The following is a 27,422-nucleotide window of genomic DNA, read 5'->3' as shown; positions in this document are numbered from 1 at the left end:
TTGTTCAGAGCACCCCTTGTTTTGGTTTGCAATACAATGTGTATTGGCATCAGCAAAAGAAGTTACATTGATTTCTGTGAGCGTTGGATGAAACTCTGAATGAACTGGCCTGATGCTCACAGTGTGAGGTGCTTTATAAGTAGATGACAAATCATATAAGCTTTGGAGACACAGCCTTTGTAATCTGGACACAGAATGCATATCTGACCCTTCCCTTAGCAGAATTTATTCAGAAGAAAAAAGTCCTTGCTCTTTTAGAGGTGAATTTATTTACACATGCCTACATGACTCTCTTTACCCATGTTTTTGAATGCTTGGAGTGGCATACTGGGGACAGTCTCTGAGGCTGTTGTGGACCATGTGTTTCCAAATTATGTATTCAGTTAGCTGCACTATGTGGTAGGTATGATGCATACAACAGTCCTTCATAAATACATTGTAAGATTTTCTGCCCTGTGCTCACAGCCTTTTAAGAACTCTCTGAGATTTTAATGGAATTGGCCATTATGATTTTAGCAGAAGGCTCTTTCCATATGGAGTAGATGGCTCCTAAGGGAGCTTAGCTTATGGATCACCCCTTTTTCCTTAACAGTTTATGGTACAAACCCTTTGGATCCCTGGAGGGCTTCAGGTAGATCGCAGTTCCTGTACACAGGCAATAAGCAAAAGCAAGTGGGTCAGTAACAAAGCAAGAATATGCTTCATCTCCTTTCCATGCTTCACTGCATGCCATAGATCAGTGGCCTGGTACTTCCTTTATGGATGAATGTCACATCATGGTCTTTTAGAATTTCTCTTCAAGAAAATTATGTGTGAAAGCCTTGAATGATTCTTGGACATCTGATAGTATTAAAGCTTAGATTTTTCACTTATTTTTTTAGGATTGTAGTGCATAAAGAACATAAATGATAATGCCAGATGACCATCTGTCCCGAAGCAGGCATTGGAGCTGAGCTACTATGTGACTGAAAGGCCTGAGTGCATGTCAGATGGGTAAGTAAGACAAGGAACATCAGATACGTCATACTATCTCTTCAGTGCAGATGAAAAATACAGTCATACACACTTTCAGAACTTGTCCTAACCTTCCTGGAGAGTGAAAGGAACAAGGAATGCAAAAAATAAAGGAAAGGAAAATTCATTGTCAGTTGTAAATGTTTTGCAAAGCTCAGTTAGCATCGAAGATACTTTTTGATAGATCTCTTTGTAGTGGACCATGTCTTTTAATCTAGCTGTGGTTCTCATGTCATTACCTCCATTACCTATGTATTGTCAATGAAGTTTGTTTTAACTAGGACTTCTAAGGAGGCCTAAAGGATTGAGCTTTTCTGTCCTGAAAGGTCCTTAGAAAGCCCTTTTAAATCCAGTCCATATCTGTTTCAAACATTTTTATTTGTTTGTGGTAAGTAGTAAATAAATAATTTTTGTTTAATCATCAAGGAAGTGGGTGTTTTCAAGTCATTCTGGACTTGTTCCTAAGCATATTCTGTCTCTTACCAGAAAGTGTTCCCTGTCTGTGCAACAAGGGATCCAAAGCTACTGGGCTTTGGACTTCTAGTCATTCATCTGGAGTAGATAAATTTTCTTTTTATCAGTTAGCTGATCTATTTCCCCTCTGGTTGCAGCCTTAATGCTGCAGTGGACCAGCCTTTCATACCATCATGCAGGTACAGACATCTTGCAGACTATTGCAGTCTGTGGTGATTTTTATGGTACAGAAGCCAGCTGAGCTGATGCAAGTATGTCTTTGGAATCAACTCTATGCTGTGAAGGAGGCCCAGCTTATGGAAAAAGGGTGCTGAAACCTTTATTAGGGTATATTTGGAGGAACAAAACATGTTCTGTATGTGAAAAAGCTGCAAGGTGAATGGATCCATTCCACCTGCTGTGTACTTCACTTTTGAAAAGCCCTTTATGAGCTGTGACCTTTTATTACTTAGATAAGAATCCTGAGAATCGTATAGTAACCTACAAATATTTCTCCTGGGTGTTCACATTCTCTTCACAGTTTGTATATAAATGGTAAGCTTTGTCCAGCTGGTTGCCAATGCTTGCCACTAATTAGATGGTGGAAAGGATGCATCTTCCTTTCCATAAGCTCAGCGAGTCATGCTAGTGTTCTTTAGAGCCTTTGTGTTATACAGTCTTGTCCAGATCCATTGAGGCCAGTGTTAAACCTAGGCCAGAAAACATCAGTATTATTTACTTTTATATTGAGATGGTGTGTAGGTGAGCCAAATTGGAAGCATCATTTTGTTAAGACATGTACAAACATGCTATAAATGAAAAAAGTGCACTTTTTGCCTCAAAGCACTTACTTTTGATGGTTTAGCATAGGTAGAAATGTGATATTGTATGTTACCTCATCTTTGTAGTCATATATTAATTTCAAAGCAAGATATAAATGTAATTCTACTGGTTATACAAAATTATGAATTCAGAAATCACTTTACACAGTTGGTCAAATTTATCCGTGCACTGAAATTTTTAGTAAAATGTAATTAAAAGTGTGGGGTCAAACCATGAATGAATATGGTCTATCTACCAACATAGAAATTACATTCTTGTGGATACTTTCTATTTCACATCTACCAGTATGGCTACTTTGAGGGGAAATGTTTGAATGGTTCTCGTAATGCACTTTTTTTACCTTTGTTTTTTTCTGCTTCATGTAGGACCTCATTTTTTCCCCTTGTGTTTTCACTTAAGTTTTGACACTGCCCTAACAGAAGCATTCTCCTCTTGCTTTGCTTCTCCTCACCTCTATTGAGGTCTACATGGCCAAAATATCACGTTTTCTTGCATATAGCCTCCAGGCTGTTCATAAAAAAGATCCTTAATTCAGCAATGATCCTAGCTTACTTTTTATATGTGGGCAATACAAAGGGAAGCTTTTCAAATAGTTTTGTTTTATTGCAGAATGAGGCATGAGTAGTTCTGCCTTGCAGAAAAGCCTAGCCTGGGAAAACCTGATGTGGGAGGGCACAAAAGAAAAGATCGACAATCATTTATGATGTGACATCAAGGAGGAATAGTTCCAAAAAAAAAACTTGTGGTAAAGCTTTTCAGCTGAATGTGAGCTGAAGGTCATGCACTTGCCTTCATGTTAATGTAACAGTGCCACTGTGGAAGCATTGGTAAAGTACCATGGAAGATAGTCTGTTTGTATAGGCTGCCTCCTGCAAGCATGCTTGCTGAAAAGGCAGCCTGAAAAGGCCTCAGTCTGAGGAGTCTAAGGCAATTTTGGCACAAGAGGGAAGAACAACTTGAAAATGAAGTTATCAGTGATGCTAATTTGAGTGAAGATAGAGGAAAGGGTGTATGAAATGCAAATCTGTATATTTAAAGTTGACAGAAGATGCTCTAATAAATGTTTGATGTAAAAGTAATTGTCCACATGTCATAAGGCTGTGGACTGGCCTTTGTTTCAAATCTGGCTAAGAAAAGGGTACCATTCTTTTTAGCTATCACAATCACTAATAAACTTCAGTATTGCAGAAAATGCTACATAGTATGTGGCCAAAAGCTTCTGGTACTTTAGTGTCTAAGTTGAGCAATCAATAAAACACATACAAAGATAGTATTGGCATTCTCATTGCAGGGCATGTCAGCTAATGAGAAACTTACAATGCATTGCTGGGTTAAGATCGACTGGAGGGAAAACTTTAACCAGCGTTCACTTTCAAATTCTGAAAAATGCCTTGAGAAACTGTTAGGATGTGTTTATGCCAGCCAATTAAAAAGCATAGTGAAACCATAAAATGATGGATTAGATTGAAACATGGTCATTTCAAGTAACCAGAAGGCTATTTATTTCGCAAAACTGCTGTGTGTTCAATTTTGCGTTTGCTGGCATCCAGCATAGTGCATGAAGCAAAAAAATGTACAGAATGAAGTAAAGCTGGATGGCGTACCTGGAGGCTTGAAAAGTTTTGTTCTAGCTGTGTGACATAGCCATGAGCTGCTGTGGTGCAGGTGGAAAAGAGTACAGATAAAAGAGGTCACATGAGTCTGGGGATGAGCAAAATTAACATGCTATTTTTGAAGGAGTGTGCACTGGGGCTGACAGTTTGAAGTTTTAGTCTTTCAATTAAATCTTTGTTAAAGCAAGTTTCTTCTGCAGTGCATACACAAAACTGTAGAAAATTAAACTGATGAAAATCTCAGTCCATCTCTAAACAGCATCTTAAGAATCAGATGATGAAAATGAGGCAGTTTGTGGTACCAAGGGGCCCTGCATCTAAAGATTTGTGTCTCCAGAGACTCTGATTTCTACAATGAGTTAAATTTAAAATCAGTCTATTCTTTTTGACAAGTATCTATTTGGTAAATTATCATGTGCCAGTTTTAGTTCTACGGTCCTTATTGCTTTAGTACAGTTTCTTTCAGGATTATATAAGTTTGCCTTCAAGGAACTTCAAGAACGGTATTGGCTATCTGCAGTACATGAGAGTGTAATTGTTGTTTCTCGTGGGTCAGATTGTAATCCCTGTTTCATTTGATGGTGTTGCAGAAATAATCCTGATGATTTAGGGGAGATTTCCTACCAAAAAAAAAAAAGTGAAGAAGTGAATAAGGAAGCTTTAATCTGGCTCTGTGGGGTTTACACTGTTTCTGTTAGAGAAATAAGATACAGCAATATACTGAGTGAAGAGAATGCTTCTCTGGGAACATAGTGAAAGAAGAGATTGTTTTCTTTACTTAATGATTTGACAAATACAATTTGAGGGGCTGTTCATATAATGCCGAGCTTTCATTACATGGACATTCTGTGGTTTCACTGTAGTATTTATAAACAGTAGTCAGCATTTCTAACGAGTGGTTCATTCAGAAAGATTTTTGCTTATGAAATGTTTGTGTTGTAACATGAGCAGAGTTTGGCTCACCATATGCTTGCATGTGGAATGCAAATAGAACCATGAAAAAAGCCACTCTGACTTTGGCATGAAAAAAAAAATTCCACCCATTTTCTTGTAAGGTTATTTTTCTTCATGATTTGTAATGGAACAGGAAGTGGCATTCACAGCACAGTAGGTAAAAGGAATGAAAATGTCAATTGCAACAACAAGTTGAATCAAAAGAAATGTAACCATTATTGGAAAGTTTAGCATTTAGTAATGAATTAAATATTTGGGCAAATACTTATAGCAAAATTTTGTCTTTGTCAAGATCTTAAAGAAAAAGCAATGACTTGGAAGGTAACGTCTGTAAGACATTTTTTGTGTGGCATACCTTGAGGAAGGGCTGGACAAAGGTATTTTTCTTTAACCCTTCTTGTACTTAATCCTTTCTTAAGCTGGACAGGTGGCAAGTGAGCTGACTTGATTATCTTCCTTCCTCTTCTGTCCTGTGCATAAAATAGTTTCCTTGCCTTGTACCAAGTAAGAAGTATAACTGATAAACTGGTATGTGTAACTTAGAGACCTGAACCTCTTGGCACAGTCCTCTGGTATATGTTTAAATACTCTGTTATTCAGACTTGGATTTTATGAGGCATTTAAGGAAACTCATTATTTATTTTCTGCTGAAGTTCCAATGGCAGTCTGAGTCCTTTGGTCATGTCTTGGGCACCCTGAACGAAAACACAACAGAATCCATTTGCTGGTATGACACGGGGTCTCTTGTATCACTAAGTGACTTATTAGGTCCCCATGGAGAGATTGTCATCCAACTTGAAGACTGTGAACCTGGCTGGTGTCTGGCCATGCTGATGATTCTGAACTGCTACAAAGGTTTATCATGGACTTCAAAAGGTCTAGCATGCCACTTGATCTGGATCGGAGCGTACATATTTTTGCAGACAGTTCATAGTGATATGCTGTGAAGTGATATGTGTTGCTGTCTTCAACCTGCCAGCCCAGGTAAAAGATATACACAGGCTGATCTAGCATAATGTTTTGGTGCAAAGCTCCAGTGTTCAGGTTTCCATAGCAAGATATTCTAAGAGCTATGCTGCTGTTTTCACAGAAGCTGTGAGGTTTTCCTTAATTTTCACAAGGACATACATCTGTTTTCCTCCAGGTGCATTCCACCTTGCTTCTTTCTTTCCTAAGCAAACACTGCATTTCCAGTTGCAGTGAGAAAATCTTTTGAATTTTTTTTTCCCAAATTGGTAAGGTGAAACTGCCTCTTGTTAATGCTATACTGTGATTGCAATGAAAAAATAACCAAATGAAAGTAGAATGCACATGAGTTCAGGCTCAAATTCATATTTATTTGACCACATCAATTACTTGTTTTGGTTTAAGTCTTTGGACCGTAATAAACTTGAAAAGTTTAAAGATTATCGAGAAGCACAAACATATCTTGACAGGATGTTGAGGCATACTTAGTATTTCATGACCCAGGAGTGCTAGAAGAGATAGGCAACTGTATCTCAAAGATGGATTACAGAGATTGTTTTTCAAAAGAGCTTCTGACAGTTGCTGTGGAGGTTGGGGTCCCAAGTCCAAGGTAAAAGTGCATTCCACTGTGTCCCAACTACTATACAGGCAGCAAAATAGTGTCTCTAGTCTGCCACTGTCCTCCAGGGATTATTCGGGAATGTTCTGTCGGTCCTCCTGCTGCCATTGATATTAGGACAGTCTTCACCCTATGTGTTCTTGTCTCTTTGTCTGTAGTTCCTGTCTTTTAAGCTTGATCTCCAACAACAGAGACTGTCACAGAAGATAAATCTGATCACGTGCTTTTTCTGTGTTAGAGTGAGATTTTGGTGCCATCATCATTCCCTTTTCCTGATTTCTGATGAAGGAAATGCAGACACATGGACCCGAGGAGAACAACAGCAAACTCAAGTTAAGACCCTGCTCCAGATGGTTGTAGTGCGGGAAGAATCGTGGTTGTAGTTTGCTCCAGCTGTGCAGTTAGATGTAGCAGCCTATGTACACACAGGTGGGGCATGGTGGGATATTCACTGAAATGGGATTGCTTGGCTTGGCAGGTCTCCCTCTGTGAATGCTGACAAGACTGAGTTTATACTAGGCTTTGGTGAATGCTGTAATACTTCCCCACACGGGACTTCTTCAGATTTTGTTCAGGGGTAAATATAATAAATATCACTGCAGTTTAAGATCTGGAATGTTGGGCTGTCCTCAGACTACCCAGTTTATGGTATTTGATGGTCTCACAGCTACACCTGTATTTTCTTAATTGGGAGTGACAAATAGACAGATCTGTGTGCTGCATTTACAGATACATGATTAAAGGAAGCAAAGTCATATGGCAGACAGCAGTCTGAAAGCAAGTGTAGTATTGTCACATTGGCTTTCAATGTGTGGTGCACTCCGTGTTTTAAATCTGCTTTTGAAAATGGAGCTTTGGCCCATCTTTTGAAAAATGAATAAAATTGTTACAACAGAACTAGAGTCCTGTCTGTTTAGATTGGAGATTTTTAAAATTTCCCTAGACCTTTTGAAAATCTGGTCTCTCGATGCCCCAAATCATTCAGGAAGGAGGCACCCACCACCACCTTTCCCACTAGAAAAATGAATAAAAATCAAAGTCTGATTTCTGTAGCTTTGCCTTTGAGATTTCCATTGAAGAGCTGACAGTGGCAATAAGGAAATGACAGTCACAGAAAACTTTAAGTAGATTTTTTTTTCTGCCTCGAGGTTTAGAGCAAGGTAGTCCAAAGAAAAAGAGAAGGAAGACTTTCTATTCTGACTCTGAGGTTACTTAATACCCAAGAGGAAGTTTTCAGTGTACTGCACTTCTTGCATATGCTGATTTGTTTGATTTGAGCTACTGCCAGATGCTGTTTTTAGTCTCCACTCGGTCCTTCTGCCAGGCTTTCACACTCTCCCTGCTGTAGGCTTCTCTTCTATGGCCTTGTATTTATTTTTCTTTTTTCATGTCTTCTCTCAACAGATATTATCATTTCCATTATTCTCAAACATCCTCACACCTTCTTCTATCATTTTTGTCATCTTTATTTTATCTTCTCCATTCTCTGCTTCTTGCTGCCAATCCATTTTCTAACTTAGCTTTCATTTTTCATGTTACCTGATGAGAGTGTTTTTGTAGGACCTGGTTTAATGTCATAGAACAGGTATTTAGGAGGTCAAAAACACCAAAGTGACTGTTTCAGGAGTATGGGATCCAAAAGGGTGTAATGTTTTGAATTGGGCACATTGTTACATACCAAATTTTGGGCGTGCCTTATGGTCACTGTTTGGATTGGTGGGCTGGTTGATTAAAGGATAAACTAATCACGTAACTGTGCTGAAATGAGCTGAAAATCAGCCTCATAAAAATGCTGGTCATTTTTGAGAGCAGAACCTTGCTGACTGTGTGTCTGCAGCAGTCATATAAACTATTATTTTAGCTATAGCAAACCACTCTTTGGAAGTCTAATATCTGTTGTCAAACTTCTGCTATTGGAAATCATGCTTTCTAGACCTCTTCCTTAGCAGTTTGGAGACTGAGGTTTCATGCTTTCCTTACTTCTGCTGGTGATGTCTCTGTCACCATGGGAAAATTCAAGAAACCTCAATGAGAAAAGTAGTTCAATAAGGATAGCATTAAAAAGAGAGTAGGAGGGGGACTACCGTGCCCAAGAATTAGAGGTTTTAATGATGGAATATTTTCTTTACTGTATCATGATTCTCTCTCTGAAAAAGAAGTCTTGGGAACCTGAGACTTGCTTTATCTTCGTGCATCTTCTTATCTCTTTCCACCTACTCGTGATCTCTGATCTTTGTTAATCTGTATCTGCCCTGCCTGCTCACAAGGAAAAGTTCTCAGAGGAAAAAGGGGGGACTATCAAGACTGAGAAGCTAGCAAAGCTGATGGAGAGCAAGCATTGGGTTGTGCTCAGCTGGCCAAAAGCAGTTAGGAGCAGTCTCCTAATGCTGCTGCCTGAGAAGAGCATTCAAAGCAGAGGTGATCTGTGGCATGATCTTACCTGGTTGTTAGGTTCCCAGTTGCAGTGTGTTGCACTAGGGAGATCTGTTTGAATGCGACCTGGGAGTTTCCTGTGGCCCTTTCACTACATAGTGCACCTTCCAATTGAGATCTGGCTATCTTGCAAATAATAGCTGTATTCAAGCATGTTATTGTAGGAAGTAACAGCAAAGGGAGTATGGTTGGTGAACCTTCCTTAGGAGCATTCAGAGTGGAACTGAGGAGCTTGAGCTCTCAAATTTAGCAGTGAAAGGAGAGATTTGGGTATTCTGTAAGAAGAGCTTTTGGCAAGAGAGAAGAGTTATTGAGTAAATAGTAATATGTTTGACTTCTCCATATGCATTTTAGTATCATCTGTCAAGCTTCCTTTAAAAATGTGCAGCCAACTATGGCTTAACTGGAGATATTTTCCATACTTACTTCCTAGCGTAAGGAATTGGCATTTTAATTTCACAAACAAATCTACCAGGTTATTAGATTCATCAGCCTGCTCGTGGAAATGGAAACCCAGTAGACAGAGTTTGTTCTCATATGCTTCACCGTCATAGCTTTCTGGTTGTCATGTAAGCTTTACATAGTTGGTTTTGTGTTGCACTGTATTCTGTATAATTTCATTCCTGAAGTTGCGCCCACCACTGCAATATGTGCACTGGGTTGTTAGCCGGTTCTCACCATGGGATCTGAATGCCTCTTCACTGTAGTCTAGCTGGCTTCTTGCGTGCTGCACCCCATGCTGCGGTAGCAAGCTGCCTGGATATTACTGTATTGTGGTTCTTTGCACCTACCAATGAGTGTGAACACTTATGAGGTGTCCTTAATAATGTGAATCTGGCATTGCCTTATTATCAATTCAGCTGTTTAGATAAAAGAATGTTTTATTTAACAGAAAAAAAGCAATTTCACCTGAAAGTAAATGGCCAAATGGAATTTTATTTAGTCCCGACAATAGGGGCCATTTGCTGTTGATGATTGCCGTCATGGCACACTTTAAGTGAGAACAAACATCCTACCCCCCTCCAATACACACAGGCCTTTTTTCCTAACAGATTTATTCATTAAGCATATGTTCAAAGACTACAGCTATTACCACTTTTAAATAGAACCATTTTTTCATTGCTTTTCATAGATACAATGCCACAGTGTTATGAAAAACCCATTAACGTTCCAGATTTAATTAACTAACATACTCTATTTAACTACTTTCTGCTTCAGCAGTTGTTTGACAATAGGCAGATAAATACTATATATGTAAGACTGACCTTCAAATGACAGTCTGAAGTTGCAGCTTTGCCAAGTCTTTAGCAGTTTGAATGCCTTTGTCTTCCCTATATGTATGTTATAAAGGTCTCTTACTTCTGAGCCCAGAAATAAAAAGGGAAGTAGTTAGGTTGCAAGTCTTGGTCCCAACTTCCTTGCACAAACATTGCTGCTGAAATAGGTAAAAGTTTCATCTGACCAGTTTTGCACGCTTTCAGAAAGAGGGATGGCATTCCTGAAAGACACTAAATGCTCTCTGTTTTTTATACCTTCTGTGGAGACAAAGATAAATACAGAAAGCTTTTTCAGAATAGATCATTTTTCATTCTGTCATGTTCATTCAGGGGCTCTAAAAACAGCCCCTTATAGCACCCTATGTATTCACAGGTACTGGCAGGTTCTCAATGTCCACTGTCAGGACCGTGAAGAGCCTATGCTATTTTCCATAGGGGAAAACACTTGTGCGATAGCTCTTAGATGAGACTTCCTTTGTTCTTGAGGTTTTTCTGCATGCTCCTAAAAGTGCTACTCCTATTGCACGCACATAGAGATTCAGTGATACTTCTGGTCTTTTCAGTTGGCAAGACAACTTCAAGATCTGTAAATATGAAAGGAGGGACTATAATGTTATCAAGTCTTACTTTTGGGGGATAACTATATTTCCTTGATTCATTTTTTGTGTCTCCACTCAGCATGATTGCAGGTGCTTCTACCTGGGCCATGAATAAAACATAGCTCTTTTTTGTCCGTTCCACTTATGATATTCCCAGCATAATTATTGCTATCTTCAGGAAAAAGGACCAAGACAATGCATTGCACATAGTTGTCACTGGGAGGTGAGAGGTGCAAGGTAAGTACTTTCTAGTAAAATCTGGCTGGTATAGCAGAAGAAAGAGGTGAGGTCAAAAGCTCTACATTGGTCCTTTGAAGCTGAGAATGATATTTACAAGATTACTCAGTGGAGGTTTAACTTTGTCATATTGAAGTCAAGTGTATGCCTTAGTGTGGGAAGAAACTTGGTATGAGGCATTTGGCATCTCCTGTTAATGCAGATGAAGTGTTCTGGACAGCATAGCAGGAATATAGCTGTGTGGATGAGATCTTGCTTCCCATTGACACATACTGTTACCCACACTAACATATACTGTTACCCACACTTCATAAGGAACACACTATGGAAGGCAGTTGACTACCCATATTTGAAAATATATATGCAGCAGTGATTCAACATGGAGACAGAACAGTGGGGCATCTAGGAGACCATAAGGATATGTTTAGTGCCTTTGTGGTGACCTGCATAATAAATGTTCTGAAATCAGGAGCTCCTGAAAAGGAGGAAATGCTTTAATCAATGCTTGAGAAAACAATGTTTTAGAATAGCCTCCATTTTTGTCACATAGATGTGAGATAAAATAACTTACTGCATTTTCATCCTCTGAATAGGAGATACTGGAAGACCTTTTATGCCTGTAGCAATTAGAGGTTTTAAGTGTACCTCCTCGGTAGCTATGCCTCCCACAAATACAGCATACCTACCACCTGCTTCCATGTAACTGCAGGTCATATTCAAGCCCTGACCAGACTGGTCTCAGTCTAAGGTCTTGAAAAGCATTTCTGCACTGTTTGCTGGAGAACAGAATTAAAATCCCTAGGCTAGCTGAGAGCTAGAGGTAGAAATGCTGTGCTGATCAAGGATGCAAAATGATGTCTCCACAGAATTTTGCATACCACCTTGCAGACCTTCTGATTAATGTCACCTCTTGCTAAGTAACTCTGCATGAGGCTTTGTGGTGTGAGGTGCAGTCACCTTAGATCAAGTGGAGCCTTGAGATGCAGACATCCATGAGAGATTTGTTTCTTTGAATTGTTTTGTGGAGTGAAGCTCATGACTGCAGGCAAATGGTGCAAAATCCTCCCAGAATAAGCTAAGCTCATCACATACACATGCTTTTTTCATCTCACCTTCTCCGACATACATTTCTATCAACTTGTGCATGTCTGCTTATCTGTCTAGACAAAACATTGCTCTGTGCGTATTCCCTGACTGGGAAGAGGATGAGAAGGCAAGCTGTTTTGCTTTTTTAGTTCACTACTTAAGGCTGTGTATCCATCTTGATAAGCCCAATATAGGAACTCATATAGACTAGACAGAATTAAGCAAAGTGAACTGTTACCTTCCTCTGTGTACACTCTTCACGTTTTATGCTGCCTTGTTATTGGCCAGGGAGAAGGAGCCATTAATAAGACTTATCACATTTCAATAGTCTGATCGTGCCCTTAACTTGAAGGGGCTGCAGCCACAGAGGTAGCAGAGCACTGAACTGGGAGCAATAATATTTAATTGTGCAGGCGTTGCATTTGGGCCCATAATGTAGTAGCCCTAGGTAGAAATGGCAATCCAGTACAGAGATAAAATTGAGTTGAGACATCCTTTTTCTAGATGTGCGCACCGTTCTCTGTACAAGTGCTTATTCTGGAGCCTAAGTTACAGTATCTGAATGTTACTGTTGCTTTCTGAGAAAGCCAAGCAGTGAAAACATAGCCTTTTTAAATTCAAGAAAGTGAAATGCTTATACTTGGGATAGTACCCTTGAGGCATGTATCAGGTTTGTGGCTGAAGATGATTGTTGAGACTGGACGTGATACAATTTACTTTGCTCGGGAAAGAGAATGTCTTTGAAATAAGCATCGAATGTGATAGTAGCTTTCCTAACTATTTTTGCTGAAGGCTCCAGGGCATAAGATTTTAGTCACTTAGTAATGCAGGCTGTCCCTGAATGAATGACATCAAAATGTTCACATTTGAACCTGGCAGGAAGCCAGCATATCACCCATCTGCTTCAAGGTGCAAACGCTCTCACTCCCCAGAACAAAAGGAAGATTTAATACCTACAGAGAAACGGGCTGGTAAGTCACTGAAGAGGAATTAGAAACACAATGGTATTAGCATTAGAACTGTAGAAGTTACTGATTTATAAGGAGAAATATGCTTTTTTCCCAAGGAATACAGGTATGCTAACACCAATTCAGATGATAGGGTTATGAATAGTAAATTCATTCACAAGCACATGAAATCAAAATGTGCATGTTTCTTTGAATTGTCGGATTCTCTCCTGTATAGCAGAGGCCATTTGACTGGTTTAAGATTATTACTGTCATTTTTTGATTATGCATTCAGACACATTTGAGTATATCCTGTTGTTAAAGGCTACAGGCAGAAAGATTGTCATTTGAGTTTGGGAGGGCAGAGATGGTTAGCCTGTTTCAGAAAGAGAATTCAACCCTGTACATCTCAATCTGCACTGATTTTGTGCTGTTGACAGTTCTCCCTGGCTACCTTGTCTGTGCAAGGCTGATTGATGAGCGGTCAAAGCTGTAGCTCTTTAACTGTGGAATTACAGAGGTGCTTTGTGGGTTTCTATTTTTCTGTGTTAAAGGGAGTTTGTAGGCTGGGAAGTAATTTCGGACAACCAACTCCACTGAAAGTCAACTTCCAGTCTGTTTACAAAAGCTCAGGGCGCCTCCAAAATTATCACCAGGTGGCATAATAAACAAATGTATTCTTTATAAAAAAATTAAGCAGGAATCAGGCAGACCTTCTGTAAGGGATTCAGGAGGAAAGGAGGAAAAAGCCCTATGCAAGAAAAGAAAGCAGCATTGAATAGAGCCCTGATTGAAAGATGGCAAATGCTAATTATGTGTGGGTGTGATAGAAGTTAATATTCGCTGTCTCTGCCCACTGAGGGTGGCTGTAGTTTGGCACCATATTTAATATTTTAATTGTTTTGAAGAAAACACTGCTCTAGAGGCCCTAGCTGCCATGTGAAATAGCATATCATTTAACTTGACATGTTTCACACAAAAAAAAAAAAAAACAAAGAAAAAAGGACAGTGCTTAACAACACATCTTGTGTTTCAGACCTATAAGTATTAGTAGACCCATTAAGAGCAAACCTCTTGTGTATTTGATTTAGTCGCAGGAATACACTTTATATATGGACAAGGGCATAAATAATCTTGCATTTGAAATTAACAGCAACTCCCTTGTTATTAGTAGAGACATAGCAGTTTATAAATGAGTATGGGAGGAGAATCAGACCCCAGCAGATGGTGCAGTAGTTCTCGCATACTTCCCGTGTGATTGCCCTATCTGACAGTCCCTTACTGCTTCTGATGGCTCCTAGCAGTTAGTCTTTGCTGAACTAGGATATCTATCTTTCCAGAGCAGAGAGCCTGATGATTCTGATTGCAAATTCTGTTGATTATTTGAAGGAAAAAAAACCCAACCCAAAAAACCAGGGAAACTTGAGAAGGTTTTGAGTTGTGCTTTTCTATTTCCCATATTTCCTCTGCAGTTACCTTTTTACATGAACTATTTCTTGAGCAACATGATGATGAGCCACTCTGAGGGATGGGGAGTGAAAGTTGATAGAGAAAAGCGTGTTAATATGATGTCATTAAAACATTCTGAGACTGGGATTTTTCTTTGCACTTCAGGCCTGTAGAGCACAAGCACATTTTCAAGCAAACAGACTTGCACCAGAAGAATTACTGAGAAGCAGAGTTGAAAGTTACCTAAGAACAGACTCTTTCTCACAGTGAATAACAGGCTTACATTTTTAATTGCTTTTCTACTTAATAGAACAAAATCCTTATTTCATAAACAAGCCTTCAGTTTTTCTACTGAATGCTAACAGTGGGTTAATAATTGCTATGAAAATTGATCACAGTTGTCCTGATTTAGTCTAAAAGTCAGTTTCAGAAGTGCTTTTTCAGATTGTTGATTTAATAAACTAGGAAGCTTCTTGGCATTTTCTTTTTTAGTGACCTGTAAACTGTACTGTACAGAAGTCTAATTACAAAAAATTACTACTTTGATAATTAAATGTACATTTCTATATATACAACCCAACCTAAGAGAAATCTAGGCCATGTGTAACCATGATGAACAGATGTCCCACCACTCACTGCAGAGTTCCTTTTCTATATAAGAACTGAATATTTAGTAAGAAATGTTGTCTCTTATTATGCTTGGATTTTATGAAAGCTGTAAGAAAATGGCTAAGATTTTTCTCTTCATCTTCTTCAATGATGGAAGTTAGGACTTGTGGACATTTTCACTGCAGCGACTCAGCTGAAGATGCCCTTAGGAACTGGAGTCTATGCAGATGGTATTGGCACTTGTCATTGTGGCACTTCCCTGTGGCAGCCAGTCAATTACTACACAGTAGCTGTCGGACTGTTGAATAAATTGCAGCAGCTTGAAAGCTCTTTGTAGATCACAGTAAACACTGAAAAACCTCAAGGCCTGATCTGAAGCTTGAAATTTGCAAAACATATTAGCAAACTCATAGCATCAGTAACTGATTGGGAATCAGATGAGGTTTGAGACTTGTTCACTGGCAAGTCTTCTCTTGTTGAAGAAAAGGTGGAGGCAGTTTGTCTTGCAATCTGATATGTCTCTTCTCCATCCTTCCCTAGCAGCTTGCAGGCTTGCTTTATATATGACCTTGCAGTATCACAATAATGGTCCTGGCTCAACATGAACATTTTTTCTGATTTTACCTCTTTTTCTCTCCTCCTACCCATCCCAGATGAAGTGGCAGGTGGACTGAGTGGGTGCAGTGTGAAAATGAATGCAGAGAAAATCTGTGACTCAGCAGTTCAGCAGGGAGCTACTGAGTGGAAAGGCAACTATTCTCCTTTCACACTCTGGCATGAGGTTCTTATTCCCTCAGAGATGAGAATAGGCCATGTACGGATGAAGCTGTGCAGCCCCCAAGCAGGGAGAAGGGAATGCATATTCTTTTCAGCAGACTCATTTAAAATGGAGAAGAAAGTTTCTTCTCCATGTTGCCAGTGAAAGGGGAGGAACTAGAAATATGTAGACCTTCAGTTCACTGACCTACTGCATAACTTTCCTCCTTGCTTCTCTTGATGCACCTTTCCATTTTGGTGATCAGGGTTGGCTTAAGCAGCCACCAGATTCTACCAGCTGAGCTTGAAGGCTGCAAGTCTCCAGTGCTTTTCCTGGCGAGTGGATGACACCCATTTTCTGTGCTTTTGTTTTGAAACCTCCACAATGTTTGCCTTTCTCAGAACAAGGCTACTGGCTTTAAAAGTGCTATCTGCTACTCACAGACAAGCAAGTGCAAAGCAAAACCGATGATACTTGAGAGTTGTCCTCTGTTACACAAGGGTAAATTAACCTTTTTCTCAGAATTATCGAGGGGCCATTACAGTATCTTTCTAAGTAGTTTTGTAATCATGCAAAAAATTATGGTGCTACCAGTTTCTGTGTTTTTCTTCTGGAAGGGAAGACTGAAGCAGATTTTTCTCTATAGGCTCAGCAACAGCAGGTAGACATTTTATATCAATGATTGTACTTACTAAAAGCTCCAGTTTAAAGCTGTGTTGTGCATTGCTGTCACCAAATTTTCAAGACTTGTGTTCCAGAGATTCATCTTTCAGCTGAACTGAACTTTTTCCCTTTCACCTGATGTAGACACATGCAAAAACACCCAATGCTTTCCCCCAAACACTTAGGGTAGTGTTCTCTTGAATCTTCAGACAGCCTGAAACAGTAGTACTTGGGAGTTATGGAGCAGTTGAATTCCTCTTGATGGGTGTATCAACCTAGAAATCAAAAATAATCAAATACTTGGCTACTTCCAGCGTGATTATTTTAGGAAAACCATCCAACCTTCCCAAATAGAATCCCTGAGTGTTATAAATTTCATTTGTTCCCCATACAGCTATGAATACCTGTAGCTTGGCCCAGATAATATTTACTGTCCTGTTGAATTTCCTCTCACAGTAAGTAACACAGGAGACTGACAACAGGGTTGCTGGTACGTAGACTGAGTCTTGTTAAAGAGTTTTCCGTTCCTCTGTAATGTGTCAGAGATGGTACAGTTGCTTGAACCTCTTACTTGAATTAATGGTATGTCAGGCTTATTTCTTCAAGCTCTGTTATACAGAGGAGAACTAAGTCTGCAAGTTAGAATCTGCAGGGTACAAAGAACCACTGGATGAACTGGACTGGCTTCCAGTTAGATATCAAAACGATTGTAGAATTATTTTGATGCCTTGCAGTGTTCAGTGGTAAACTTGGTGGGGTATGTGGATCTGAGTTGTTGCTAGTATTTGAATTAAGCTATCTAGTATCTTCTAAAGTAACTTCCTGTATGGATTTGTATTACAAATACAAGATCTACCAAACACAAGTCCTTGGCACCTAAAACTTGGACTTTTTCCAGAGCGGAATTTGAAGTATTGAGAAGATTACATTGTGGCAAATCTCTTATATCTTCAGTCAGGCAGCAGTAAGTAGCTGTAGGATGCATTTGGGAATGTTTTTCTTTGCAGCTCTTAACCTGGATACTTTTAGGGACAAGATACTAATCTTCCAGTCAGTGTTTTATTTGACCTTTTGGAAAAGGTAGATGTATCGAACTCTTCTCAACAGAACAGGTCAGGGAATCAAGTAGACTAGTAGTTGTCAGTACCATATCATGACTGGGAAGGTAAAATAGTTTAATAATGGAGAAGTCAGAGAGAAAGAAATACATCCTTAGGATTGCAGCAAGTGTTAGAAATAACATTTCCATCTTTCAACATGACTCTTGAATGTAATAATGTTTACCTCCTTAATATCTGAGATTAGCTGGCTATAAAGAAGTTCTTTAAAAGTTTCTGAGTTGTAGAATAGCCACCCATAAGCTGATTTCTTGCAGAAACAGGAATGGAAGTATACAAGTTGTGTTTGCCATGCAAGCATGAAAGATCCCCTTCTTCTTACCCACTTCCTTTGATACTACTGCAGTGCAAAAGAAAGATTGGCTTTTGGTCCAAAAGGTAATTATTCTATTTTCATTCTTCACCTACTGGAGTGGTAAGTGTGGGGGGGGGGGGAAAAAAAAAGGAGAATGTCTTTTCAGCCAGTATCTTTCTCCTAAAGCTTCATTCTTTGATTAGATGAGCTGCCTTTTTACCCTCCAGCAAAAGCTACCTCATGTGCATGTACATTCTGAGGCAGCTTATTCAGCTTTCATGGGTCTTGCAAGCATCTGGACTTGCTGCAATCAGTGTGTCTTATGATGTGCAGATTGAACAAGGTCTTGACCAGATGTGTGAGCTACAATGCCAAGGATATGTCCTGCACATGTAATTTAAAAGCATGTGACAATAAGCAGTTGATTTGCAGACCCATATAAGTAGTACACATTCAGTAGAATACATTCATCTGCTGTTCTTTGCTCAATAGAAGCTCTCCCTAGCAGTTAGATGGAAATCAGACACAATGATTTCAATAGGCAGTTGCATTTTGATATCTGAAAATGTAGAGGCTAGATGTGGATTTAGGACTCTGGTATTAAACACTTCGTAGTTGCGAAACATTGCTGGCATGTTCATACTTTGAGTGCTTACACACTGTTCCTGTACATTTGGCCAGAGACAGATTTTGATGGCTGAGTCTCCTTCCAGTCCCATGATGTTTGCCCTTTATAGGAAAAACAAATTCCTAGGCATCATTTCCTTCCTGTAAATTCTTGCCATGTCCAGCCATCACAAAGATAGGAATTTCCACATGTGTAAAACAACTACTGCAGCTTGAGAGTTGGCAAGAAGAGGTGATGCCTCTTTTTGCCTCATCTTGTGTGCCTAGCAGATAGTTCCACAGAATTTGGGGATTCCACCACAAACAAAGAAACCATCATTAACAAAATTCCTATTTCCTAGTGAAAAGGTAATACCGCCCAATTCCCCAAAACCGTAATTCCCACAGAGGCAGCGTGATGGATGTAAGTAGAAGTCTAATAACTGTGTGAATGCTATATATTCATTGCTGGGGTATGTTTTATTTCTGTTACAAAAATCCTTTTGGTAAGAAACATGTCTGTTTTCATCTCAAAAATACGTTAAGTTTGCCAGTGGAACTGTGTCAATTCCTTGAGCGTTAGCACCCATGCGTGAGGACTCAAGTTCCCTTTAAATTGCTTTGTTGGGAAATAGAGCCAGGATACATGGTCCTAGGGGGTTATTTCTCTGAAGACTCTTAAGTATGAATCAGTTGAGTTACAGAGCTGCTGATGCCTTGCCCACAGCAGCATTTGACTCCATCATAACATGTTTGTCACTGCAAGGCAGTGTTAACTTACTTATCACTACTACAATGCCTTTTAGTGTTTTGGTTAATTCTAGTACTCGGCACGTGTTTTTTCTGAGAATATGTATAGGCATGGTTTCATTCTTCTGCCTTTTATGTACCCACATACGAAATCAGAAAGAAATGGAGGTGCTGAGGTTTTAGAATGGGCATTGCTGAGTTATGGAAGCCAACTGTTACCACATGAGTGGACATAAATATTTCCCTGCATAGATTATTCCATAGCAAAATGTTGTGCCATATGTTTTTGGCAGATTGTGGTGGCTGTGGTTAAAGAAAGAATACAGGATCAATGAATCACGGTCTTGGTCCAGAAATTTCTTTTCCCTGAACAGCAAGGATGAGGTTAAGTTTATGGTGTTGTTTTTGAAATTTCAAGTTGCTTTAATGGGCCATGTGGCTGCTACAGATGTCAGAGACCTTTTAATTCTTCTACCAAAAGGCTTTTCCTAGCAAACATAGTCCTGCATCGAAGCAGAAGTACTCGAATTCTAATCTCCATGATGCAGGAATTTGAGAGGCTATCATATGGAAGTTAAATTTCACTGTTGGTCAAATCAGTAGCAGAGGAGAGGTTTAACTCACTTCTCCTGGATGTAGTCATCTTTGTCAGCTGTTTCAAGGCCTTCACAGTGACCTTGATATAAGAGAATTTTATTGGTGTCTCACTTATTACCTAATCTGTGCACTGAAAGAATCCAGAACCCATTAGGGCAAACAATACAGGCATATTGGATTGCAAGATGAAGTGCGAATGGTAATTGAAGCATTGTTTAAAGCTGATATAGTTAAATCAATAAGGAACCTTGGATGGCATCATTATGTTTGTTAAAATCCCATCTTTTGTGATTTGGAGTAGACAATTTTTGAGTGAACTAATTAATCCAAGGCACTTTCTTTGTATACCCAAGACCCAGATCTTAATCTTATATATTTGTCTGTATGAATTCAGACAGCCATTATTCTAGTTCTTGGCACCATTGTCTGTTACCATATTAATAAAAATACCTTTTGATAACAGTATCAATTCAGCAAGGCTGGAATCCTGGATTCCCAAGTCCATAGAACAGATCTCTACCTTATGCAGTGAAAATAACTGAAGCAGAAGTAGGCTATTCTCCTTCATACAGGGCAGTCATAAGAGGAGAATGTGATTCCTACAATTGTACAGCTGTTGCTAGACAACACTGGAATACCAGGAATTGGGCTTCTGGGCTGTGTAGAGGCATAGATCCCCATGGTTACAGATGCAGAGCGGTCCCCTAACTTTGACGTCTTTGTTCCAGAGGGTATGTGGTTAAGTGGCCTTCACATCATCGTATTAGAGTGAGGGTTCTGTTTCCAACCTAGATAGAAGTGACCTTGTCAAATCTCAAGCTGTTAAAGATATGAAACAAAGAAATTGTGTTTACCTGCTGCATAAGGCAGGTGAGTGAGCTTTTGGTCAGCTTAAAAAAAAATAAAAGGTCTTCTGGAATATGAAATATTATGGCTTACAGAAAAATAGTTGAAAGCTGAGCTTGATGTCTTCATTCTTTGTCTCCTTGTTCTGGTTGTGTTTCCAAAAATGTTTTAGTTGTGCTCTCTGTGTGTTTTATCTTGAGCTTTGAGGAGAAGAAAGAAAGAAGTCATTAGGATTTGGGGAAAAAAGTAAATAGGTTCATTAGCCATTTTTAAGGACAAAGGTGCATTATTTAATGCAGATAAAGGAAAAGCAGAACTTAAAACATACTTATTGAAAACAGAAAGTTAGAGGCTTTAGAAGCAAGCCATAATAAACTGTATAAAAAGATATTTTTGAAGGTTTATTTCAAAGCCATGGATGCATGCCTTTTTGTATGGAGGGCAAACATAATTTCTGACATCGAGATTCTGTCCCTGCTACATTTCAAACTCAACACAGAGCATAAGCGTCCTACAAAAATAGCAGGAAAAAGAATGACAGTCATTGACAAGGGGTTTCCCCTCAATTCTTGTCCAAATCCAGTAAGACATGAAGCAGTTTGGAAGCTGTTACGTTTTAGCACATTATAGAAAAATAAAACAGAGGTCAGCATTGAAAGTATTTAGGCAGCCTTAACTGTGGTTACTATTGTCCTTCTGGAGAACTTTTCAGTCCAGCTCTGTGTAGCATTGTATCACCACATGGTCAGTGTCCTTGAACATGAAGGACAGTGTCTGAGTTCTATTTCTTATAGGAGTTTGTCATGACCTGTAGTTTACTGGATGGAGCCTGAAGGGCAGAGAGGTAGAGCTCTCATGATCTGTTAGGCTATATTCTGGAAACTTTCTGCTTTTCTTTGAAAAATGCTTTTTTCAAATGATTACTTTCTACTATTAAAGGTGTATAGATGAAAATGAGGAAGCTTTACCATTGTGAGAAACTCAGGCTGGGATTGTGAACACTTCTGATTTTACCTCTTTAGCTCCATATTTTTCCATGTTCTGTTGACCTGAATTTAATATGTAATTTTGATAGTGTTTATGCAAATTTCTGTACTGAGTCCTTCCTGGCAAATAGTTAATTTCAGCATATACCTGTGGTATGACATATACGGATATATGTCTATCTATATGCTCATTCTCTATGCCTCATGAGAAGTATCTGTGTAATGACAATGAATATAGCTATATATAACCAGTTAGCATACTCTGCTAAGGCCACTAGTCATCATACTTATTTTTGTGAATCCTTTACCATACTGGTGGCCAGACCCTCAGCTGATACAAAGATCCTGTGTTTCCTTTGTCAAATTAGAGTTGTGGCTAGGTCATGGGTGCTTCTCCATCTTAGAGTTACTGTTGAGACATTTAGAGAAATGTCTGATGAGAGACCAGCAATGTGGCCTTTCACTGGGGTGCAGATCACTGGCTTAGGCTTAAGGCAGTTGTACATAGTTGTTGTACATAGGGCAACCTTGGAGCTTTCCTCATGTAGACAGATATAAATCAGTAATACTTAAGATCAGTTGGGTCTGGTCTTTCACTCCTTGTAGCTTGTAAATTAATTTATATCCACACAAACTGTGTTTAAAATGCTGTTAATGAGAGACTAGCCACTCCAATGTGTATTTCCACTGAATGGAATAGCATTACAACATTATTAAATAGCTCTTGAGTATGAATTCATCCAAGTAGTAGGTTATTAGAATAAAGTCTGTTTTATTAGTGCCTGAGGACACTCAGCCAAAACCCAGAGCCCTTGAGCACTATTTAGATACAAAACATGAAAGTCTCTACCTAAGAAATTTATAATCAAATTAGACAAAGCAGACAAGTAAGGGGAAACAGAGAAATTGAGGCAGGGAGGGACAAAATGTGTTCTCTGCCACCATGGAGCTAGGAAATAGCACAGATGGTTCCTTTTAAAAAGTAAAACCAAAAAGGTGCAGCGATGTAAATGAGAATTATATTAACAACAGAACCCAGAATCTGCACCTCCGGAAAGAAAGGGAAAATAATTTATCCACCCACACTCACTTTTTTCTGACGAAGGCAGGTGAATACAGCTGCGCTAATAGAGTGTGACGCTCAGAGTCCTGAGCTGCGCTTACTGATGCAGAACTGGGAGGTAACCATCATCTCTAGGAAAACAATAGCCCTCACAGCCTCCGCAGGGGCTGCGGGGTTATATGCTATTCGTTCCCTCCACATGGCATTTCCACGTGAACCTCTTTCCAATCCAGCTGTGATGGAGTCAATGGATGAAGCTGAAGGACAACAAGGACAGCTCAACAGGAAGCAGCAGTCCCTGAAAACCTCCCAGAAAACAGCACCACTTGGTTGGGCTGCCCGATGGAATGGATTAATGGCTGGACACAGCGTGTATCTGTTTGTCCTCTCACAGATACTGGTAAGGCAGCCTGTCATTGCTTTGAAATGCTACGACCCTTGTTTTAAGCTTTGTTGGCATGGTCATTCATTGTAGATGTGACAGTGGACATAGCTGCAGTCCTGTGACTTCTGCAGCCACCTCTCACAGCCTTACTTTGCAAACAGTCCCTGCCTTTGGGTGTTTCAGATTCCCATCTCATTCCCTGCCCTTCCACAAATGCTTCTTTTACGAAATTACCCATCTCCCAACAAATCCATTTCCTGAAGTTGATAATAAAGGTAAATAACCATCTTGTTGAAAAGTGTAGTGAGATATGTATTCCTTAAAGTTGCAGTCTGCTCTTCGTGGCTGGGGAAAAGGGTGTACCTATCTGTGAGGATATTAAATGTAGCATCAGTGCTTTTGTAGTTTTATGTTAGCTGGTGTGTGCAGCAACATCAAGTGGTTCAGATGAAATGTTGTAGTATCTATGTTTATGTGTGTGTGTGTGTGTCTGTTTATAGAGATGCCTGTCTGAACATGGCTATTTGTGAGAATTTTGCATGACCTGAAATCGGCTTTAATAGTCTTTTAGTAACATGCAAAGTTTTGATCTAAAAGTAATAATGCTGGAAATTCAGAAGTCAGAGGAATCTGTAGCTCTTTCAAAGTACAGGCTACCATGGGCAATCCTATTTCTAGCACAGATCTGAGTAAACTTACTTAACTCTGTGATACTCATTCATGGTAGCTGAGCATTTAGATTTCAGTCTTTTTATTCTTGTTGAGCTGCAACCTAGAAAATACCTGACTTCTTAAAGCAAAAATGATGATCAACATGAAATCAATGAGAACTAAATTAGGTAATTATGCAGTCTTGAAATGAAAATGAATGTTTGTATAATGAGAGATGCTCATTATGTATTTTCTGATTGATTGCACAGATTCTCTGTGTGATGCTGTGGTACAGCACTTACGGGACCATCCCAGCAGCTCAGAATGCCTTTGACCTGCTGTCTTACTTGCTTACTCCACTTAAACAGTTGTTTTCAGATCAAGGGCAGGTAAGTCCTTGTACTCCTCTCTGATTGTATAGCTGATGTCAGTAGCCTTGGGTGATACTTCTAGTATCTCTTCTGGTGAAAAGATATTATATGTACATTATATATCACATACTATAGTGACTGTTGTATTGTCTGTGTGTCCTGAAATGGTGAAGAGTTTTCTGAAAGCATATCCATATTTTCTCTTCAAGATATAGGGCTGATTTTTGGATATGATGTTAGATCAGCACAGCAGATTTTTTGCAATGTGCAAATGATACAAAACAGTAAGAAGTTGACCCACAAAGGTTTAGTCCACAGTAAAATGAAATCAGGAACTTGATTTATTAGGATGGATAGAAGCTTAAATTCTGGAAGAATGGGTCAACCCACATAAACAGTGCAAATCACAAGATACTTGGGTCACAAAATTCTATTTTTGAGTGTTTAAAGCAAATCTATGTGCATTAAAAGTGTTTTAGGTGTGTAGATTCAATCATGTCTACAAAACTATCCCTGTGAAGTTGCTTACCTTCCCACCATGAAACAACAACATGGATATCAGTATGATTCATCTGATAAATTGCTGGGATAATTACACCCAGTGCTGACTTCTCTAGTGAGGACAGAACGTTAATTAAATGGTGAGGAGCTACTTTCAAAAATCAGGCGAAATGTATTTTTCGTAGAATGCTTAGATTCATTGTACATAATCTTTGTTGCAGAGGCTATGCAGTACAAATGAGAAATCTAACTCGATGCCTCTTGTGGCTGAAGTACAGTGGAGACTGTTTTCTGTGTTTTTAACAGTGTTTATGAGCTGCATGTCACCTGCTCTTTTGTTTATTTGAAAGAACTTTTTCTTTGCCCTTTCTCAGTTGGATTTGTTACACACAATCAGAGCTCTTCATAGAGTATTGCCTGTATCTCATTTCCAGTGAGTCAATCATTAACAAATTGTTCCATACAGAAAATTCCTGATTTATAAAACTTAGACTTAAAATAAGTGTTCAGTGTGGAGGAGAGTGATTCCTAGAAGGCACCATAAAACTACTCCAAGTATGACTGTGCAGATGTTCATGCATGTATTTGAGGACTGTTTATTGTGGCACTATTTACCTTGCAAATTTAGACTTGAAAACAGTAATGGGAAAAAAATCTTCTGATGTTAAAATAAACAAATGAAAGCTCTTAATTCTTAACTTCTGATATTAACCTGTGTCCCTAAATACTTTATGAATCATTGTAAATTCTGTTGTTTCACAGGACCCGACTAGAATTGGGAATGTTGTGGTATCATACATCTTGTTGTCTCTAGCTTCTCTAGGACTGTTATTTGTCGGATCTCTGGTAAGTTATGATACTGTGCAAACTACATTCACATTCTTTTTCAATGAATTTTTATAAGATGGCTATTTTATCTGAAGTTGTTTTTATGCTCCAATTGTTTGTAAAGGAACATCTTTTGGGCTATTTCTATATCATTACCTACTTGCTTTACGTAGAGGAATCTCTACATTTATCCTTACTCAATCTCTTGATGAATTGGGGATTACACCAGTGGCTTTTATTCTTTCCATCCACAGATGGACAAACTGTTTACACTTAAGCAGAAAGGATGTGGTCCAGCAATGGGACCGTCTAATATTGCTGCCTTATGAATTGCCTGCAGAACGTATATTGACTTAAATGACAGAAAGAGCTGTTCCAGAGCACTAGTGTACTTGTGGATATAGTGCCCTTGTAGATGTAGGCCAAGGCCCTAGCTGCAGAGCAAGATTACTTGAATGGCTGCAGTTAATCTAGTTAGATGACATCTCTTTGAGAGCAGGAGGAGTGTATTGTACTTCTCCATTGATGGTGTAACTGGCACAAAGTTGTGTGGTAGATGGAAAAGCTGTGGAGAAATCTTTCTTTTAGGGAAAATTGAACATGGCTTTTCATGCCCCTGTATACTGTTCTTGTTATAGTGGGAATGCAGTTAGTAAACTTGTAGCTGGAAAACCACCTCTTGTCCTTACAGCAGTGCACCTTCAGGTAGCTCAGGAAGCTGAAGCTGTGCTATGTACATACTGTTTGAGTGATGCATGGTGCAATGAAGTACATCAGACTGTTGATGTAATGAGATCTGCAGAGATCACTAACATACTGCTTGAAGGAGGCTGTTGCCAAAACTCGGTAGGGTTAACCATGCATTTTTCTATACAAGTTTTGAAAACCTCTGTGGAAGGAGGTATATTATCTCTGAGTACCTGTGCCGTGACTGCATGGTGCTCTCGGGGAAGAATTTCTTCCTAATGTCCAATCTGAATTTCCCAATGTCTGAGCTGTATTTCTGCAGCTTGTGGCCATTGTTCTTGTGGTTTCGGCTACCACTACTAAGAAGAGTCTGGCTGCATCATCTCTGGAGCTTCACTCCAAGTAGTTGCAAGCTGCTGTTAGATCATCCCAGCCTCCTCTTTGTCAGGCTGAACAAACCAAATTCCCTTCACCTTTTTCAAAGGTCATATACACCAGACCCCTGACTCCCTCTGTAGCTTTTCACTGGGCCCACTCCAGTTTGTGGAGCCCATATATGTCTTAAACTGGAGGGCCTAAAATTTGACACAGTATTCAAGGTACAACTGCATCAGTGCCAAGGAGAGGGGAATACCTCCCTTGATTTGCTGTCACATTCCCTATTAGGAAGTTTGTTATATTATTATATTGTGGTTAAGTTCACGTAAAGGCAGCACAGTGGGAAAATCTTCTGTTTAATTTGTTGGGTAAATGTACTTTTAAAAACCGTGGGGAAAGTACCTAGTGGTTCTGTTGTTGTGGTCATTGATGTAGTCAAGGAAGTTAGCCGTGTTTATGAAATTTTCTACTTTTTTAATGCTGCTATTTCTTAATATGAATTTTGTCCAAAAAAAAAAAAAGCTTCCAGTGATTTTGTAAGTGCAAATATGAACTAACAAAAATAAGATGCCTGCGAATTGTGATGAACTGTGTGAATTCCAAGTAATGTTGCAGCAAAACATTCTGAGCTGGGAATCAGAATAGCAGGGATGTGGTTGTTCTGCATGTCCAACTGATTTCTTGGTGGATGGAAACATTTTATTGATGACTCGTTGTTAGCCCAGAAAGTGACTCTAAATGAGAGCTCTCTGTGCACAAAAATTGTGATCTCTGAACTGCTTTGCATCTGTAATAACTCCTTGCAATTGAACAGTTATACCAGTGTAGATGAAAGCAGACT

At 39.2% G+C, this 27,422-nt stretch overlaps 1 protein-coding gene across 1 annotated transcript in view; it reads left to right on the top strand.

Moving 5' to 3' along the window:
• Positions 1 to 967: 967 nt before the first annotated feature.
• Positions 968 to 27,422, top strand: part of PTPN5 (protein tyrosine phosphatase non-receptor type 5) — a 55,257-nt gene continuing 28,802 nt past the window's right edge. Inside the window, exons 1-5 of the mRNA XM_010202133.2 lie at positions 968 to 993; positions 3,359 to 3,372; positions 23,014 to 23,180; positions 24,086 to 24,205; positions 25,451 to 25,534. Coding sequence (XP_010200435.2) covers positions 983 to 993; positions 3,359 to 3,372; positions 23,014 to 23,180; positions 24,086 to 24,205; positions 25,451 to 25,534 — 396 coding nt within the window. The 5' untranslated portion in view covers positions 968 to 982. The remainder of the gene's footprint in view (positions 994 to 3,358; positions 3,373 to 23,013; positions 23,181 to 24,085; positions 24,206 to 25,450; positions 25,535 to 27,422) is intronic.

Source organism: Colius striatus, chromosome 7 (genome assembly GCF_028858725.1).
Source record: "Colius striatus isolate bColStr4 chromosome 7, bColStr4.1.hap1, whole genome shotgun sequence".
Taxonomy (NCBI): domain Eukaryota; kingdom Metazoa; phylum Chordata; class Aves; order Coliiformes; family Coliidae; genus Colius; species Colius striatus.
Note: the sequence above shows the minus strand (reverse complement) of the source record. Positions and strands in the feature narration are given on the sequence as shown.